This window comes from Leuciscus leuciscus (genome assembly GCF_965113295.1).
Source record: "Leuciscus leuciscus genome assembly, chromosome: 5".
In the NCBI taxonomy this organism is placed as follows: domain Eukaryota; kingdom Metazoa; phylum Chordata; class Actinopteri; order Cypriniformes; family Leuciscidae; genus Leuciscus; species Leuciscus leuciscus.
Window position 1 is genome coordinate 43,584,845 of NC_138729.1, and position 19,643 is coordinate 43,604,487.

At 35.8% G+C, this 19,643-nt stretch overlaps 1 protein-coding gene across 3 annotated transcripts in view; it reads left to right on the top strand.

Moving 5' to 3' along the window:
- The first annotated feature begins 830 nt into the window (after positions 1 to 830).
- The window catches only part of kremen1 (kringle containing transmembrane protein 1), a 61,795-nt gene continuing 42,982 nt past the window's right edge, over positions 831 to 19,643 (top strand). The window contains exon 1 of one of the 3 annotated variants that reach the window (XM_082170349.1): positions 831 to 1,267. In XM_082170349.1, coding sequence (XP_082026475.1) covers positions 1,192 to 1,267 — 76 coding nt within the window. In that variant the 5' untranslated portion in view covers positions 831 to 1,191. The remainder of the gene's footprint in view (positions 1,268 to 19,643) is intronic. The other 2 variants (XM_082170350.1, XM_082170348.1) reach the window with 2 other exon arrangements.

Consider the following 19,643-nt stretch of genomic DNA (forward strand, 5'->3'; position numbering starts at 1 on the left):
ATCAATAAGTTATGACAACATATGTTTTTCCATTACTTTAACTCATCAAAATAAGTTAAGCAATTATACAAGACTCAACTAAATTGTTTTAGTCAGTTTAATTTGATTGTAGCCTACTTAAAAATGTAAGGCAGCGATTTTTTATAGTGTTGTAAAAAAATGAACTTGTGAACCAAACAAAAGCTTACAAACCCTAAGCCTATTTAATTTCTTAGTTGTTTAATTGTTCATGTATTCATTTAATTTTTTGTTATGGTAACACTTTACATTAAAGTTTTTTGGTTAACATTAGTGAACTACATTATTTAACATGAACTATACTGTACTTCTACAGTATTTCTAAGTTAATTTCAACATTTACAAAACGTTTATAAAATCAAAAGTTGCATTTGTTAACATAAGTTAATGCACTGTGAACTAACATTCACTGTGAACAATGAACAACAGTATTTTTATTCAGAAAGATTAATAAAAATATGTTAGTTAATACATTAACTAATGTTAACAAATGAAACATTATTGTAATGCAAAGTTTTAGTGTTGAAGTCCAACGTTGAAGTCTTCTTTTGTGTTATGCAGATCTATCTATCTATCTATCTATCTATCTATCTATCTATCTATCTATCTATCTATCTATCTATCTATCTATCTATCTATCTATCTATCTATCTATCTATCTATCTATCTATCTATCTATCTATCTTTCTATCTATCTATCTATCTGAGAATGTCACATACTGTAGCCTATTGGAATCATCACCGATTTAAAAGTCTTCAGGGATTCTTTTCTTAACTGTGTGTTGTCCGTCTCGCTCACAGCTATTGGATTTCCAGCCATCCTACAGCGCGCAACAGGTATATGCCCCCATGCATGGGGCAGGTTGAATCTATTGCCCCGATTTCCTGTCACATGATTTGAAATAGGATCCCTACTTTTTCTGCTATCTGTCTTGTGTGCGTGTGTGTGTGTGTGTGTGTGTGTGTGTGTGTCTGTCTGTGTGTGTGTCTGGGGGCAGCGCTGATCTGCCTTAAAGTTCATACGCTCTTAACGCGGACGCGCAGCGAGATTCTATGACATTCAGCTGCTCACTGCTTCAGCTCCACTGACCTGACTGGACTCAAAACACTTCACCTGCGAGAAGAGAGGGAGAGAAGGTGTTCAGATCTCTTATAACCTACTACAGAAGAGCGATGGATTCGTGGAGAATCGCAGCTGTGCTCCTTGCTGCCTGCCTCAGCGCGTCAACTTCAGACCAGTTCGATACGGGTTAGTCCTCAACTCTTATGACTTGTAACTTTGTGCATTCGGGTGGTTGTAGGTCTTTTATGAGAGGTTTCTTACAGTCGTGCACTGCGTTGAGCCCGCATTGTCCCGACTCTAGTCTCGAGATGCGTCGATCGTGCAGCGCGTTCTGTCAATGTTCTTGCCTCGTCTTGCCTCTGGTTCAGCCGTATGAATCACACAATCCATTCAGCACTAAATCATCTCAAAAACACTATTTGACTAAGCTTCGCTGTTTTGCATTTTGATGATTCTTCAATTAGAGACACTTTTGACACTTTTTAAGTCTTGAAAAATGAAACTTATTCAAACTATGTTTCATGGTGTGTGATAAAGTTATTGCATATCTTGGTATAAAGAACCATCAAGTGATGGACATGGTGAGAGGAGTTAATATTGTGTGCAATGGTAATGACCATGATGTAATGACTTAATAAATAAATACATAATAATAATCTGTATGTGTGTGTATATATATAAAAAAAGGAATATATTAAAATACATTGCACATGATATATATATATATATATATATATATATATATATACAGTATCATGTGCAATGTATTTTAATATATTCCTTTTTTTTTATTAAGTTAAATGTTAACACATTTTTAAATAATACTTTATAAATAGAGAAATCGTGGCAAATTTACCTTTCAACTCTAAATTTTTTTTTAGATGTATTTTTTTCTTTGCAATCTTAAGAGCTCCCCTAATTTATGAATCACAATATGCCTTATTATGTGACATTATACGTTTACATATACGTACATTATACGTATAATATAATTATACAAACATTATATGTTTGCATGCTTTAATGTATTTTTCAGGACAGATATGAAATCATGGTAAACCATAGTTTCCACCACAATACCAGTTTTGACAGTGACTGTTGTTACTGCAAAATTCTAATATGGGATCTCATTCAAAGAAAGTAAGATGCTTTCAATATATTATGTGACGACAGAATGGTGACTGATTACCACAAGTTACCACAGTTTTATTTTACCAACAATAACCACAGTAACTATGGCATTTTGGCGGAAGCTATTGTTACCATTGTAAATATCTGTAAGGGATCTCTTTGTGTCATCATTGTCTAATTAAACTGCTCTTGGGATTACAAAAAAAAAACTCTTATTGACAGATTTACTTATCTGCCATTGATGTTCAATACTGGATGTATTGGAAGTCTTTTAGTTTTTTTCTCAAACAACTTAATCTACTTGTTCTTAATGAGCAGATCATGTTATTTTCATATGATATTTAGTAGTTAAAAGCTCAAAAACATTATTTTCATTTAGAAACCACAAAACAGTAAAAATATTACGTCCCATATTTCAAGTAGGTGAACTTGAGACATTTAATTGTATCATAAATCCATCTTCAGCATCAGGCAACCATCAATGAATTGTCTCTATGCAAAACCCAAAAGAAATGGTAATTCATAAATGTTAAGCAATGACTACACAAAGCAAGCATCTCGCACCCCAGATAAACAGCAAAGAGAGTGTGACGTCTTCCAGGGTGGAAGTGACATCAGCAGCCAGTCGACCAATCAAAGTTTGTGTGCGACAAGACACAAAAACTATTTTTGGGAAATTTTATGTTTTCTAGTTTAATCAAAATCAGATCAAATTTGATTGTTAGGTGTCATTATCAAACAGGTTATTATTTGAAAGAATCACTTTCTTTTTTATTGTTATAAATGTGTTAATTGACTGGCAAGTTAATTGACTGTTAGCTAACTTGTTGTGTTAGCAAGTCCAAGGTATATTCAACTTTTTCTCCAAAAAGTGGGGGGAAAAATACCAAAATGAACTTTGAATGCAGTAGCATAGATTAAACTTAGTTTAAAGACATTTGCATTGATTAAAATGGGAGTGCTCTAGGTTGTCGCATTGCTTCGCTAACATTGTAAGCTGTAATTTGTGTTGTGTTTCAAGTCTCAGAACCAAATCCCCTACGCTCTCTTTTAATTTTTTTTTTAAATTATAGTCTTTGATTCAAATGACAGGTTAGGCAATCTGAGCAATGCGTAAGCACATGTCCTCTATACCTATGCATTAGCAATGTATTTAAAGCTGCCTTCCAGAACCTATTCATGATATTACTTATTCCTCTTTAAAAGTTTTTCTACCATTTTGTGACATGTGTCATGGTTTATGACTAATTTTGACATGTTTATGGCTAATTAGTGCTGTAATAATTAATAAGGCATGCAGTAACATGTCCATCCACCCAGAGGTTTTAATGTGTTGCAGTAAAAAATCATTTATTGAAATGACTTGATGGCTCATTGCAATCCTTGTGTTTGCATATAAAATATAATGAAAATCATTCAACATCAGTGAGACGATTTGTACACTTTGCCCCCAATTTGTGAATATGATTATTTGCAGCTAGCAAGATTTATTGCATGAATTAATTAGTGCATGCATTTGCTTTATTGAGGTGGTTTTAGGGTGTCACAACTCACAAGTCATTGCATGTGTTAGGCTCTTAGGTTATTGATATCTGATGAGTGAAGAGACATTTTGTTGCGCTTGTCTGTGTGATTGGATGTATAGATTTATACCTGTGAATGATGAAACACTTTGCATTTTTAATTCTGTTAGACATTTGAAAGAAAGAGTATGGCATCTGTGTTTTTTTCATTAAAGGTGCTGTAAGCAATTTCTAAGAAACTGTTGATATTTGGAATCAACTCGATTCCAAAACACATGCAATGCTAGATTAAATGTCTCTTTATCATAGCTGAAGTGAAGCAAAATAATGCTTCGCGAAAAATAAAGTGAAGATAATGAACGTCAAGCAAGAACAAAACATTAACATGCTGTATGCAAGAGTATAAACAAGCAAGAGTTGGTTGTTAGTCGCCAGCATCACATCAGCTCTAGACAGACAATGACACTCAAAACTATCCTGTTACTACAGCTAACATTACAACAACAGCATATATTGGTTCTGGTTTCATTCAGAGATAATCTGAATAAAATAAATAAATAAATAAAAAACGTTTGAATGAATGATTCAATAACTCCCTCATAAATACCTCTTGTTTCATTACTGGATGAATTAGCGTTTTTGAACAAATCTCTTGAATGAATGATTCAATAACGAATAATTTTTTAACCTGGTGGTGTAACGATGTAATTGACACAATCGTTATTTGAAGCGCCATGTTACTTTCAAAAGGTGATTTGCTCTATTTTGATCGGTACCGTAGACAGTGTTTATATATGAACTATAAACTTTTATCCCAGTACTTCTGTGATAATATTAATATTTGTAACACTACTGTGAAACTGTGTGGTGGAAAAGACTGTTTGTGAATTTGTTTTATACCCATGCATGATAACTGCTTTCTCTGGATTCGGAGCAGCGCAAACGCAGATTTGAAATGAGATTGCAATCTTTTAATGATTGATCGGGCAGCTCTAATTGACGCGGGTCCTAAAGCTCTTGCCTGATCATAACCCTTCTTTTTCCACTGATTTTCCTCTGAGCTTTTCTCTTGTCTAATGTCTTATCAGCCATCTCTCTTTCTAAAGTCTTTCTTCAAATCTCCCTCTTGCTCACTCTTTCTCCTCCCCCATCATGAGTGGACACGCCCCCTACTGCTGATTGGCTACTAACACAAGTGTGTTGTGGTGCGGGGTCCGATCCAATCTCAACAGCGTTTCTCAGAAATCGCTTACTGCACCTTTAAAGGATAATTCCGGTATTTAACACCTTGAGTCTATTTTGTAGTTTGTTTTGGATGAACTAGAGTGGTGGACACAGAAATTTTGACGATGGGTCCTGTTTCGACTTTTTGACACTTTCTTTGACCGCTTCAGAGTGGCTGTCTATGGACATGCACGAACATGTCCTTAAAACAACCCTTAACGTTCGTTTTCAAAACTGTGCAACTCACCGAGTGGTTAGTGGTGTTCGTTGATGATTAAAAACAAGTAGCGTAGCGAAATACAGTTTCTGTCGTGTTTTATTTGTCATTTTGTAAAATCCCATTGATTTCTGTTGGAGGACTCATTGCTCGTTGATATTACTGCGCTACCGAAAAGGGAGCTGTTTACATTTGGTTGTAGTCTTTTTGCTCAGTTCTCTGTCTCTCAGAAGGCTAGCGTGAGCAGAGCAACTGTGCTCTATGCGCTAGACACCGAGTTCCGAACAGCGTCCTTGAACGGCAAAGTGGTTGTCGCCATCAAGTGGTCAGGAGTGTGCTAACGCTTCAGACTCAAATATCGAGCGGAAGTTTATACGCGGTTGTGAGGTATCTGAAAAAATAGTTCCACTATAGCAAATAACACGGATTGAAATCATACATTGCGCCGATATATTTGTTTTTAATCATCAACGAACACCACTAACCACTCGGTGAGTTGCACAGTTTTGAAAACGAAAGGTTAAGGGTTGTTTTAAGGACGTGTTCGTGCATGTCCGTAGTCCGCCACTCTGAAGCGGTCAAAGGCGATTCTAAAAGAGTCAAAAAGTCGAGACAGGACCCATCGTCAACATTTCTGTGTCCACCACTCTAGTTCATCCAAAACAAACTACAAAATAGACTCAAGGTGTTAAATACCGGAATTATCCTTTAACATAGGGAAATGCATTATTGTTGTCCTCAGAAAACTTTTTTGTTTGGTTTTTTTGTGCCTTTTTCTTGATATTGCATGAATTTAAAGCTTCTTTGCTTTTAAACATATCTAAGAGATATGAGCAGGTTGTACCTGCACCTTGACCAGGCCAGAGACCATGTCTGTATTTCCTCAGACAAATATATGTATTAAAGGAGCAATAGGTGATTCTCTACAGAATTTTATTTTTGTTATGCTGGTTTAAAGTCTCCTCATATCCTGATAGCAATCACTATGTTAAGCTGTCTAAATGTATTTTTATAAATTGATATCATCTGTGCAAGGCATAGGACCACAAAATGTTCATTCAATCATTGCATTTGGTCTGAATGAAATGAAAGCATGTGTTCCCAGTAAGTCAATTGTTCACGCAGACGTCATATGTCATCAGCGAGTTCACGTATACGCTGCTCAGACAGAGCGAGAATGGAGCAAACAGTTGTTTACGTTTGTTATTGTAGTAGCTACTGTTACTGTAAAGTTGTGAATGGTGAATGACACATTATGTAATCCAATAACGTTGTCTCTGGACCTCTCGCTTCTGGTCTGTGCACGTTCATGTGTTTTGGAGGAGGCTTGGCTTTGGACGGCGATTTGCAGGGATCGTATGCTTTCAATGCTAGCAGGCTAAAGTTAGCATTTCCCAGATCACCTATTGCACTTTTAAACGAATAGAGTTTTATTCAGGGACTTTGAGAAGAAGCATCTGTGTCCAGACAGGCGCTCATGTAAAGTGTTTTTTGTTAAAAGATGTTGACTGGAATGCAGTAAGTGAGCTAAAAATGACAGATGCATTTTTTCCCCTCATATTTTTGTTGTTAAATGTGAACTTGGTGACGCTTGTTTGCTGTGTTTTTCTATGCAAAGCAAAATGTGCTGATTGTGAAAATGAATGGAATGGTTATGGCTGAAGGGCAAACCGAAGACTTCAAAGCATCAACAATTTAGCTTGAGTTATTAAATCCATGTCATGCCTTGTCTGTCGTGATTGTTGCGTCTTTCATCTCGTTTCAAAAGTCGACGCAAGCACCATGTGGCTTATTGGTCCTGACCAGTAGTGAGAAATTAACATGTTATCTGAAATGAGATCTCTGCTCAGAATCAGCACCGTTTAAAGTCATTTTTGTTCTTGAGTGTGTGTGAGATCAACTGAATCAGCATTTCATCTACAGACACTTAGTTAACTCTTTGACTAGATTTCATCTAATCTTGCAAACGTATAGCCTGAGATTGGGAATTCCTGAACGCAACCTCAGATGTTTCTTCAGTTTGCCTGTTGTGTTGAGCAAAGATCCAACATCAAAATACTGGTTTATATTTTATCCAAACTGTCATCTGTTACAGGAAATCACAACCAGTCAACTACATCACTGTCAGTCAGTTAAAGCGTGCTAAACCCACAAGATGCTGCCGTTGCTGAAAGTGTTAAAGGAGGATTTGTTGCCATATTGCATTAGCGTCTTCTTAACAGATCCTTCATCGGTTCTGGAATCATCTTTCTCTCCTGCTGTCCGGCTGCTTGCCATTGATGACTGCCTCTCTCCTCTATCTTTATTTTCCCTCCATCTTTGTCGTTCTCTCTTGTTCTCCTCCTCTTTTTCTTGCCAGGGTTGTTTGGAGTGCAGCGCCTGCGCTTTGTCTTGTGTCTTCACTCAGAGTCGCTCTGACAGTGAAGTATGGTTTGGGAGGGAAACAGTAGCCAGGTGGTCGGAAATGTGGGACTTTTGGAACTTTTGTGCTTTTTCTTTGTCCCTTCAACCACTTCCTTTTTTTCTTTTTCTTTTTATGTGTACTTGTTTAGAAAGCACTCTGCATTGACCCACTGGAGTTCATGACTATTATTTAAAGACTGTAAATGGATGGTTTATTTTTTAGGGATTACAGTTTTTCTTTTTTCTTTTTCTTTTTCTTTTGTTTGTTCTTGGTCATCCACATCAAATGCTGTCAATGCTGTTATTTTGAAGCCTTGACTAGTTTTTCCAGTGAAGCTTGCTTGTCATGGCATGTTTACATTAATGCATATGTGTGTATGTTTGTGTGAAAGCATTTCAAGTCTTGCCGAGTACACCAGAAGTTATACAATATTCTATTCTGTTCTGTTCTTTTTTTCTTTTCTTTTTTTTTTCTGGTTGTACCAACTTTGTGTCATACTGTGAAATAAATTTTCTTAATACATATTTTTGTCTTGTTTTCTAAATATTGTTAAAACAAAATACATTTACTTGAGATGCAACATTTCATGAGATATTGAGTGTTTTAACGGAATATATTTTGAATTAAGTTTAGGTTTATTTTTAATTTTTTTGTCTTACCTCATTGGCATTTTTCATTGTTTTAAGCATAAAGCATTGGCATTTTCCCTTGTTTTTAAAGCATAGATTTATGCTCAAAATAAGAACAACTATTTGCCAATGGACTAAGACAAATAAACTTAAATTATATATATATTTTTTTTCTTATAATTTTTCTTAAAATTAAATAATACAATCAAATTAAGTTTATTTGTCTTACAACATTAGGAATGTTTATTGTTTTTAAGCATAAAGCATTAGCATTTTTTTTTATTGTTTTAAGTATAAAGTTTATTTGTATAAAAGTGATATTTCATTTGCCAGTGGACTAAGACAAATAAACTTAAATTATATTTTTTGTTTTACTTATAGCTTTGCATAAAATAGAATACAATGAGAAAAAATTATAAAATAAAATAAATAAAAAATACATAAAAAATAAAATAAAAATTGAAACATCTCGTGCAGTCTTGCTTCTCAAGTAAATGTATCTTTCACTGTAAAACATGGCAAAAAATAGGAGCGATAACCAAACAAATGAGACATTTAATTAAAGACCAACGCTATCAGTTTAGTGTGTGGATAGCACTGATCAGATAAGTTGAGAAATATTTGAGATCTTTGACTGTTGCTTGCTGGCTTTGGAAAGAGTGCAGTTTGAAACATTCAGGAGAGAAACCTCAAAAGTTGGAGAACATTAGGAGAAACTATTGAGATTTGTTTTTCCTAGTGGCTGGTGTTCCACTAGAAGGCAGATTTGTGCAGATTTCTGATGTATAAATAAAGTGATAATGATTTTGAGTCAATACAGGGACCCTCATAATGCTGAACCACTGGACCGTGTGCCCACTCCCATATCTTTCTGTATCTGTGGTGCAGAGGTGGTTAGCTGAGTGTGCTTCTTCTAATTTAGCAACAGAAATACCCACATCAGAGGCTGTCGTTTCAGAGGGCACTGGCATTCCTTTGCTCCCATACATTTCCCAGAAATCCTTCCACCCATTTCCTGCCAGCATATCCTCACATTTACACACAACAGGCTGTAATTACCCACCCAGCTGATCCGATCCAGAACCAACCACCGAGAAACATGGAACACAAAGATGCCTCTGTATCCAAGAGTGACACAGTATACAGGCCGCGTTGCTCCTCTGGACAGAGACACAGCCTGTGGTCGGTTCTGTCAATCCCTGTTTCTGACTCTGTTTCTATGGGAAACTAAGCAGAAAATAAGCAGGCAACACGTCGTGTGTTAATGACAATACCTGAACGCCAAGTTCGGCTGGGATGAGAAGTGCCTAAAGAGGCTAAATGAACTCAAACACTTCTCACCCAGTTCTACCAAGACCAATATATTATCTGAGCAGTTTTTTTCATTTTATTTTTTAAGAAATGAATATTAGAACAATGAAAAGAATGTTTTTTGACAAAAATATGAAGCAGCACAACTGTTTTCAACACTGATAATAATAAGAAATGATTCTTGAACAGCAAATCAGAGATTAGAATGATTTCTGAAGGAACGTGCCACTGAAGACTGGATTCTGTGAACATGTTTGTGTGATACATCACTAAATTGTTTGATTCAGTTGATTCACTGAAAGATTTGATTGATTTGTTTGATTCGGAAATGAATCAAACTTCCAAATGAATCTGTATTGTCTTTTCTGAACATTTTATTAGAGACAAGGTTTATACTGAACCACAACCCTTAAGCTAATGGTATGTGGGAGTATACGAGAGGTTTATGATGGTCATCTATGTCTGTCTCTCTTTTGTTTGATGTTACACCACGGGTCAAAGGTCAAGCCTTAGTTGACCTAGGGATAGTTAGAAGCTCCTGTTCTGTACCTAATGCCTGTTCAAACCAGTTCACCTCCTAGCCAATGTGGCATCTGCAAATCATTCCTTTTAAAGGCCGTTAAAAATTGTTTTATCTTAGGCTATGATTTAATCTACATGTTGTCTGTAGACAATAAACACAAGCCTACTGAATGTGTTTTTAATTATTGCTTTCTCTAGTTGTTGATGACTTCGCTACCACCCATTTAGTTAGTTTAACATTTGAATTTAGAGCAAAGGGCAAAACTCGCCTCGACTCAACATTGTTATTTTTTTATTTTTCATTTTACTATGCACAGCATATTTTGTGTTTTGCTAAAGCTATATCCGGCACTGTTATTTTCTCAGAAGTATGCAAAGGTCAGTGAGAGGGGAGAGAGACAGACAGCGGGAGAGAGATTGAGATCTGCTTAACCACCATCACGGTATCCAACATGCTGAGATATGTCAGATGCCTAGTTCAGAAAAATATCCATATTTATAAACATGAATTTGGAATGTGCTTGTATAAAGTTGGCGAGAGAGAGAATACCTCAGCCGCCTCCCATGCTGCCTTTTTCTGTCTGAGGCCATTTATTTTGGCTCAGGATGTAACAGCCCATGCCATCCGCTCACGACTTCCTGTTGACCTCTGATTGGTGTTCTGTGGAGCCGGTGCAGGTCAAAAGGTCAACTATATCTATCTACTGTCAAGTGGGGATGAGTCAGGATGATCGACTAGTCGTCAGTCAGTTAGTGAGACTGATTAGTGATTTTTTTCTTCTATCTAGAGTTAGTATTTTTGAGCGGTAGCACTTTAAAGGGGACCTATTTTGCTAAATTTACTTTTACGTGGTGCCCACGACTGCTGACAGACTCCGCCCTATGAGCATAGACCCCGCCTTCATTAAACTGTACAGCGCCATGTTAATTCTTCGCCAGAGCATTTAACAGCAGCATTTAAGTAATTTGTTCTTATTAAAGCTACTAAAGTTTTTCAATAAAGAGCAGTGAATTATTTTTTTTCTTTTGTTGTTTGATTCATATTAACATAGCAGTAGGTACTGTATGTTACGCTGCTTTCACTTTAATACACAGATCTAATATACACGTGATTTCTTTCCCTGCTGTTTATGTTCACAAGCATAAACCGACTGTGTTTATGTAAACTGTGGTTTTTTTTACATAACCTTTTGTGCATTTGACACTTTAAGCGCAATATGACGTGAAAGAGAATCCGTCTGGCTTCCAGTTCGGATGTGTGCGCTCAGAAAACCATTTATCTGAAGTTTAGACTGATATGGCTTTAAAACGCATGCAGATAATAAACTTTCATGATGATGAAGAACTGCAATGTCACGTGATCGCGATAGAGATGATAATCAAAACCAAACAGATGTTTTTCAGAGTATCAGAGGCACAAGCTGTAAAGGCTCCGCCCTCTTTTGGATGGGAGGGTGGGGAGCAGCAGCTCATTTGCATTTAAAGATACATGCACGAAAACAGAATGATTTTCTTTCCACTCAAAAATGGGCATTTACAACATGGTATAATAAATGATCTGTGGGGTGTTTTGAGCTGAAACTTCACCGACACATTCTGGCGACACCTGAGACTGACACCTGAGAACAACATTTGCCTGAGGCGATAAATGTAAAAACGTCTCTGAGAGGCTCTGACAGACTGTGGAATGGTATTGCACCATTAAAGAGGGTTTAAACATGCTAACAATCCAATAGCTACTGTTAGCATGCCAAAACACAGCACAAATACACAGTGTATTTGTGCTGTGTTTTGGCATGCTAACAGTAGCTATTGGATTGTTAGCATGTTTAAACCCTCTTTAATGGTGCAATAACATAGTTACATTGTTCAGCAGATTTTCATGGGTCAAATCCAGTCATTTCAATAGGAATCCACACAATGTGGAATTTTGTGTGAGAGCAAAAGATTTCGTCACACAGATTTCACTCATGTTCAAGTTTGTCACGCAAATTCACCGCACTGATCAGCAAAAAGCTGCTGGGTTTGGAAGTGACTGTACTTCATACATCACTAAACTACTGACAATAGACAATGGACTTTTTTGCCAGTGGAATTTCACTGAAATTACGCTAAATTCATCTCCTGTCTAAATTTCAGCTCATTGAGCCATCAAAGCACCTCTTTTGTAACCAATTAATCTCTTACATTTTGGATATTTTTAAATTGTTCATCTATGCAGACACATATTTTTGGTCGATGTGTTGCTTCTCACTGTTTTTGTTGTTGTTTTTGTTTTGTCTTTTGGTGCCACCATGTGACTAATTGTTCTGGAGGCACAGGACAATGATATCATGGCACAATGAATCCAAAAAATAATCAAGATTATGATTTAGAGAGGTAAATAAATAAGAGAAGACGGGTCCTCGAGGAACAACCATACTGTACGTTTGCCGTTGATGATTTTACATGACAGTGCATTGAGAAACATGGAACGTATGTTTCCGATTGTTTTTCTGTGAGACGTGTCATGTTCCTGTTTAAATTTGAAAGGCTTACACTTGTTTAATCCATACTATCACTCGTCACCTGTCCAGGATCCAGCTGTCAGGGTGTGATTGCTCAGTGCCCGCAGTGCGATAAAACCGAGTGGAGTAAGAGGAGTAACTCCTGTCCTCCTTTGAATGAGCTGATAAAACCTGACAGGAATGATAGCTGTGTAAAGAGTGGCAGTGAGGGAGAAAGAGAAAGAGAGCGACACCTCGGTTAGGTTTGTCATATCAGCCCTGTCTAATTCAAAGGAGCAGTGGAAGACAGCGGAACATTAAGCTGTCAGGCATTTGTACCCGTGTCAGGAAGTGTCTGTGGATGTGTGCCTCTCTATTCATGATTAGATTCATTATTAAATCACTGAGAAATGCTGGTATAACTATGAATTTAATATATAAGCCTTTTTTTTTTTTTTTTTACTGATTAATATAATTAATTATCATTTAATACACAACATTTTTTAGGGATATAATAATTAAACATCATTTAATAAACCATTTTTCATTGATATTATTACCTTTATTTATTGATATATTTACTTATATTACTTCATACAGTACAGACATATAGGTCCCACTTTATATTAAGTGGCTTTAAGTACTATGTACTTACATTGAAGTTAATAATTTGATACAATGGACTTATTGTGTACATACATGTTTTAAAATTGTACTTATAATATTAAATTATTATTAATAATAAAATATAATTTTAATATATAATATCAATCAATGAAAACAATTGTTTATGTATTAAATATTGAATTTTTAACCATTTCTCTCAGTGATATAATAATTAAATATCATATAATATATAAACCATTTTTCATTTACTTTATATATATTAAATTATATTTAATCATTAACCATTTTTCAGTGACATAATTAAATAGAATTTATTATAGAATTTTTTTAAATAACTATAGTTATTAAATGTAATATAATATATAATCATTTTTGAGATATCAAAATTGAATATCATTTAATATTTAAGCAAATTTTCATTGCTATTATATATTAAAATATATATATTTATATAAATGAAAAGAATGGTTTCTGTAATTAATTATATTTAATTGTAAAATCAATTCAAATGTTTATTCATTAAACATTAAAAAAAATCTTTTAAATCATATTTCTGTTGCTACCATTTTATAAAAGTCTGATTTAGTGATTTTTAAGGGGTAAACTCACTGTAACACACTGCCTCTTGTGGTTTATTGCTTTAATATACCATCAAACCACCTGTGGATTGTTTTGAAACATATTTATATTCACAGAAATGCTATAAAGCTTGTAGCCACACTTTCTTTTCATGCCATCACTGTAACCGACACTAATAGAAGCTGAAGCTACCAAACATGTATCACATCTTTAGGATGTAAAAGCTTTGAAAATTCAGGACCTGCCACATAAGAGGAGTGTTTCCCTTCATTACATCTGTAGCCTAGCTCTCTCTACCTCCTTCTGCTTTCACTGTCCTCCCTTTTACATGCATCTCTGTGGTTTTGATCTGACAAATGTTACGCTTGTGCAAGCTTCACAATCTTCTTTTCACTCTGACATTTGCAAATGCCTGCAGACAGAGCTTGTCATATTCAATTGGATTTTTCTCACACTCTTCCTCTCTCTCAAATTCAAATTCAAATTCAAATTCAAAATTGCTTTGTTGGCATGACAATAAATAATACAATATTGGCAAAGCTTGGAATACATAATAAAAACATAAAAACACAAAATAATAGAAGAAAATATTATAACATAACTTAAATTTAAATAAACAGTGTAACGAATTAGAACATGTGTGAATTATCTCTCTCTCTCTCTCTCTCTCTCTCTCTCTCTCTCTCTCACAGAAGAAAAAAATTGGTTTATAATAGAATCTGTCGCAGAGGCCATTTGCATAGGGAGTGCCTGGAAAGTGCTCTAGGAAAAATGCAAAAAAGCATATGAAAATTGTTTAAGATAATGACTGTTTTCCAAACTACCATTGGTTTGTTTGGGCTAAATTAAAATGCAGTATCCAACATTGTTGCAGCGCTTTGCAAAAAACAAACAAACAAAGTTAAAATAAACAATTGTGCCACCAGCATGCAAATGCATCTGTCTGGACGCTCAAGGCCATGAGTGTAGTTATCTACATTGCTGATCCAAGCAAATCCTCGTCTGAAAGTTACAGCGTTTTTTTGTAATGGGTTGTTTCAGTTCACTCTATGGGATAATGAGATTAGAAGGTTCTTTGAAAGTCCTGGAGAGGCTTTTTATCTTTGTCTGGCCGTGTAATGGAGCCGAGAACCTTTAAAATGCGCCAGTGCTGCAGTTTATTCACTAGGGCTTCTTAAATGGCGGTAAAGTCAGCAGATGTTCGGCAAACACACCGAGGAGATGCTACCAATTGTACTTTGTAGAAACTGCCCATTATCTGAAGGAAGTCCTCTAACGTTCCCACATCTCTGAAGACCAAATCTGAACCTTTTCAAACAAGCAAACATGTACTTATGTGGTGTTTTGTACAGATGTGATTTCAAAAGCCATGACCAATATCATAATAGTAGGATATTGAATTGCCCCGGAGAGGGATGTGACCTGTCCTGTGAACTCCCTCACTTTTATGCGAACATTGACTTTGGTTCTCCGCCACCGGCCAGAGAGCTCTAAAGGAAGAAGAACAAGGCAAAAAACAAAACCGTCCTTCCCCGAATACACTTGCTCGGGAGCCCAGAAAGGCTTTTGTGGCAAAGAAGCAAATTGTCACCTTCCCTTTTCTTTTCGCGGGAAACTGTGACATGGAACAACAGGAAGACTATTGTGGAGGGTTAGATACTTGTGGTAGGGATGAAATAACTTTGTGTTTTGCAGTTCAAGCTAACTTGCAATTAAATGAGATTTAAACTATTTTATTCCTCTCTGAAACTTTCAACTGTGTTTCATTTAGTCAAAGTCATTTAACTTGAAAAGAGCCCATAAACTTTGTGATTCAAATGGATGGTTCACCTAAAAATAATAATTCTGTCATCATTTACTAACCCAAAGTTGTATGACTTTCCTTCTTCTGTGAAACAGAAAAGAAAAACTGAAACAAATGTTCATACAATGAAAATGAATGAGGTCTACTGTTGTTTTGGACCCCATTGACTTTCATTATATTGTCAAAAACAATTCAGTACTCAAATTGACTAATTGACAAATCATCTTCTTTTGTGTTCTACAGAAGAAAGAAAATCCTACAGGTTTGGAACGACATAAATGATGTTTGGGTGAACCTTCCCTTTAAGGCTTCAGTTTGTGGCCTTTTCAATTACTTATTTGAACTCAATTAACTCTTATTTTAAGTCAATCTTGTTGGTTTCTTTTACTGGTTTCCTGTGAGTTTTTGAAATCAACAGGGTTCAATGGCTGGCTATCTTATCTCAATGCTGGCGTAGACTCTTTTCTGTGTATTAATAGGGATGAATGAGGCCTATTCAGTAGCGGACCCATAGAGTGCTTCCTCAGGTCCGATTTGAGCAGGTCACTCTTAGTGCAATGTAACTGGATCTCCAAGTTCTCAATGGATCCATGAAACTGATCCCGTTCTCATGGAGGACAACAGGGATGCCCTGGACTTTCTTTCTCACGCCTCTCTCTCTCTCGCTATTCCATCTGTTTCTCTGCTCTTTTGTTTTTTTCCCCAGTATCTTTGAGCAGTTGAACTGAAGGGGTTTTACTGTCAGGCAGTTGGAGAAAACAAGGAGATGTTGATGATTGTCTGTCTTGTGTTGCTTCTTTTTTTTTTTTTTTTTTTTTCAGATTATGAAAGGCGCATTTCATATGGTGTTTCTTTAGCGAGGGATTGTCGAGGAAGCCGACCTGATATGAGGTAACAGAAGGATACCAATATCAATATCCAACAAAAAAGAAAGGAGAGGAAAAAAAATGTTAAAGTGATGTGAACAATGCTGACTTGTCTGCAAGGATTTCAAAAGTTGAATGAGTGTTTTATAACAGGGGTTCCCAAACATGTTCAACAGCTATTTATATGACAAATGGTTAATGTTTAAAGGGTTAGTTCTCCCAAAAATGTAAATTCTGTCATCATTTACTCACCCTCATGCCATTCCAAACCCACAAGACTTTTGTTCATCTTTGGAACACAAATAAAGATGTGTAATGAAATCTGTCCCTCCATTGACAGTCTATGCAACTACCACTTTGACACTTCAAAAAGTTCATAAAGAGATTGTAAAACTAATCTGAATTGATCGGTTTATTCCACATTTTCAGAAGAAACACAGTTGCTTTATATGATGAACAGATTTAATTTAGATATTCATTTGTGTTCCGAAGATGAATGAAACTTCTACTGGTTTGGAACGACATGAGGGTGAGTAATTAATGAAAAATTTTTTCCTTTAGTTTAGTTAAACCTATTATTTGATGTTTGTTAACCTTTCAAAATATAATTCTTTTTTCAAAATCTCTACATTTACAGATGTAGGATATTCCTATTGTGTGTAATTATTGTTATTTTTTAAACGTCCTATTATATTTTGATAAAGCTTCCAATTTGTGGATGAAAAATCTCTCCTACTTACATTGAAGGAGGGACCTGATCCATGCATACAAACCAGAATATCATAGACATTTGTGGGTTGAACTCTTTTGACTTGAGCCCTTAAGTAATTCTGTTGCAACCACCCTGAACACCCAAGAAAACCACTCAAACACTCAGAACCCTATAGCAACCTCATAGCAACACCCTAACAACCTTGTGGAAAGCTTTGCATTGGCAAGTACCACTCATATTTTCTTTAGATCATGTAGAAATCTAGTTTTGTTTATAATTTATTGTTTTAATCCTTGGATAAAAGCATCTGCTTAGTCGATATAACCTCATAATTGCTCTCAAAACAGCTCTTAGAGGCAAGCTCTTACTTTACAACTTGCACGAAATATTGGCCACAGATGGTGGATGTTTGAGCAACACGCATGCATGCGCTGATTCTCTCCTGAGGGAAAAGGCGAAAAGGCGTGAGATTATTGAGTTTTTTGGGCAATGTCTGTACCTGCCGTGTGTAGCAACCACTCATCTTCCTTTTTATGGAGTGAACAGGTCCCACACTCAATGTAATTAGTTTTAATGAAAACACATGGCTCGGAGCGATTTTCAGACATTTGAGGAAATTAAAGTGGAATAAAATGAAATTAAGTATTTCTCCCCAAACCTCCTCGTCCCATGTTTAATTGGAGCTTCAGTGGAGCAGTTAAAATACTATATAGGTTTGGCATTCATGTTTGGTTCACTGCAGGCAGCACTATCAAGGAAGAAATGAATTTACATTTATATTATATTTTATTTTATTTGTTTAATCCTTCTAATGTTCTATGGTTTTTTTGTCTCCATCTTTTGTTTTCATATTACATAATTATCTTCAGAAACACATTGAAAATGTTGCTTTAACAACAGTGCCTAAAAACCTCATTCTCAGATGCCGTCATCATGTACCAATCTCTTTTATGTTTAAAAACTCTTTGTAGATGTTAATTATGTCTAATTATCAAAATTGAAGAATGGAATCCTGGACAGAGTTTGAAAAACATCTATGTTCGTTATAAACGGAGACTAATAGTACTAATTAAAGTTGGGTTGGGACAGTCAACTAGTTGTTATCTAGATTTAAAGTGGATGAATTTGGGAACGCAGCTTCTCAGAGGATGTGTTAGCATGTGGATCCAAACCAATTCTTCAGTTTTTCCCACCAACCTGCTGAGATGTTGTGGCTTTAAGTTAATTCAGATTTTAAATATGTTTAATTGTGGATCAAGTTAAAACTAGACCTTTGCATTCTGTTCCATTGAGAATGAATGCAAGAAAGTGTATTTTGTGAACACTTCCTAAGAATTGGTCTGATCCCACCAACTAGCCAATTTTAAAAATGTCATTTTTGTACATTCCTAATACTCATAAGTGTACCATGTTATTACAATATGTGTTTTGTTTTATACATGGTACAATTGTAATGCACTGCTTTTATGCACATGCATATTTCCAATGTTGTTTCTTGTTTTTCGGGGGAGTTTTATCATATTATTTGCAGTACCTTGGAGTGGCATGTTAATACCATTGTAAAATATGATAATCATTCAGTGCAATAGTTTGTATCAAAGTTAAGGAAATAATACCATTACTCTACCATGGTTCTTTCACAGTATTTTAGTAAGAGTATATGTGTATTAGGGGTTTAGAAAGATTGACAGATGTGGCCTGCTTCTTGTAATTCTTGAGAATTTACTTGAGCTCAATTCTCTTGGGCAACAGTGCAGAGCTTTGAGAAGGAATGAAGTATACGTCTGTTTATATACCCTTGATTGATTTAACTATTGATTATATGTACATGTTCCTCCCAAAGGAGAGAGCTCCATTGAAGACAGTTGCCAAAAACAGTGCTGTTCTACAGTATTTCTGTTCCGAATTGGGGTTGTTTGGCCTAAAGTAATATGAGACAGAAACTGTGCTGTGGTGTGGCCTGTAATCACTGTTTCTCAGTATCAGAGGGTCTACCGTTGCACACACATGCCCTTCAATGCACCCGACACATGTCTGCCTGCCTAAAACCACATATAATTAACATTCTTGCAATACCAATAAACCTGAGCGAAAACAGGGCGATCCGAAACAGGTGTGAGTTTGTGTGTGCACGTGTAATACACAGATCTTTGAGGTGTTACAGGCAAGTGGATCCAAACTTTGATTCAACTTTCCTCTGTTCTGGCCAAACCCAAAGCTTGTACGAAAGTCAACTTGGATTTCTAAAATTCAACTGAACTCCCATCAGAGAAGAGATGTGGTAACATAATCATTTCTCATTTCTCCAACCAATTCTGATTTGACAGAAACAGTCCTGATTTGAATTGCACATAAAACCATGATCCTGTAACCCAGTTATCCATAGAAACATCTGGCAGGTTTTATAGGATAACACGGTGAGGGAGCATTGGCTGATAACCCTAATATTTATTAAATCATAGAACAGAATCTATTGCTGACTGCACTGATTATTGATCGCTCCGTTGTTTTCTCTCTTGCTAACAGC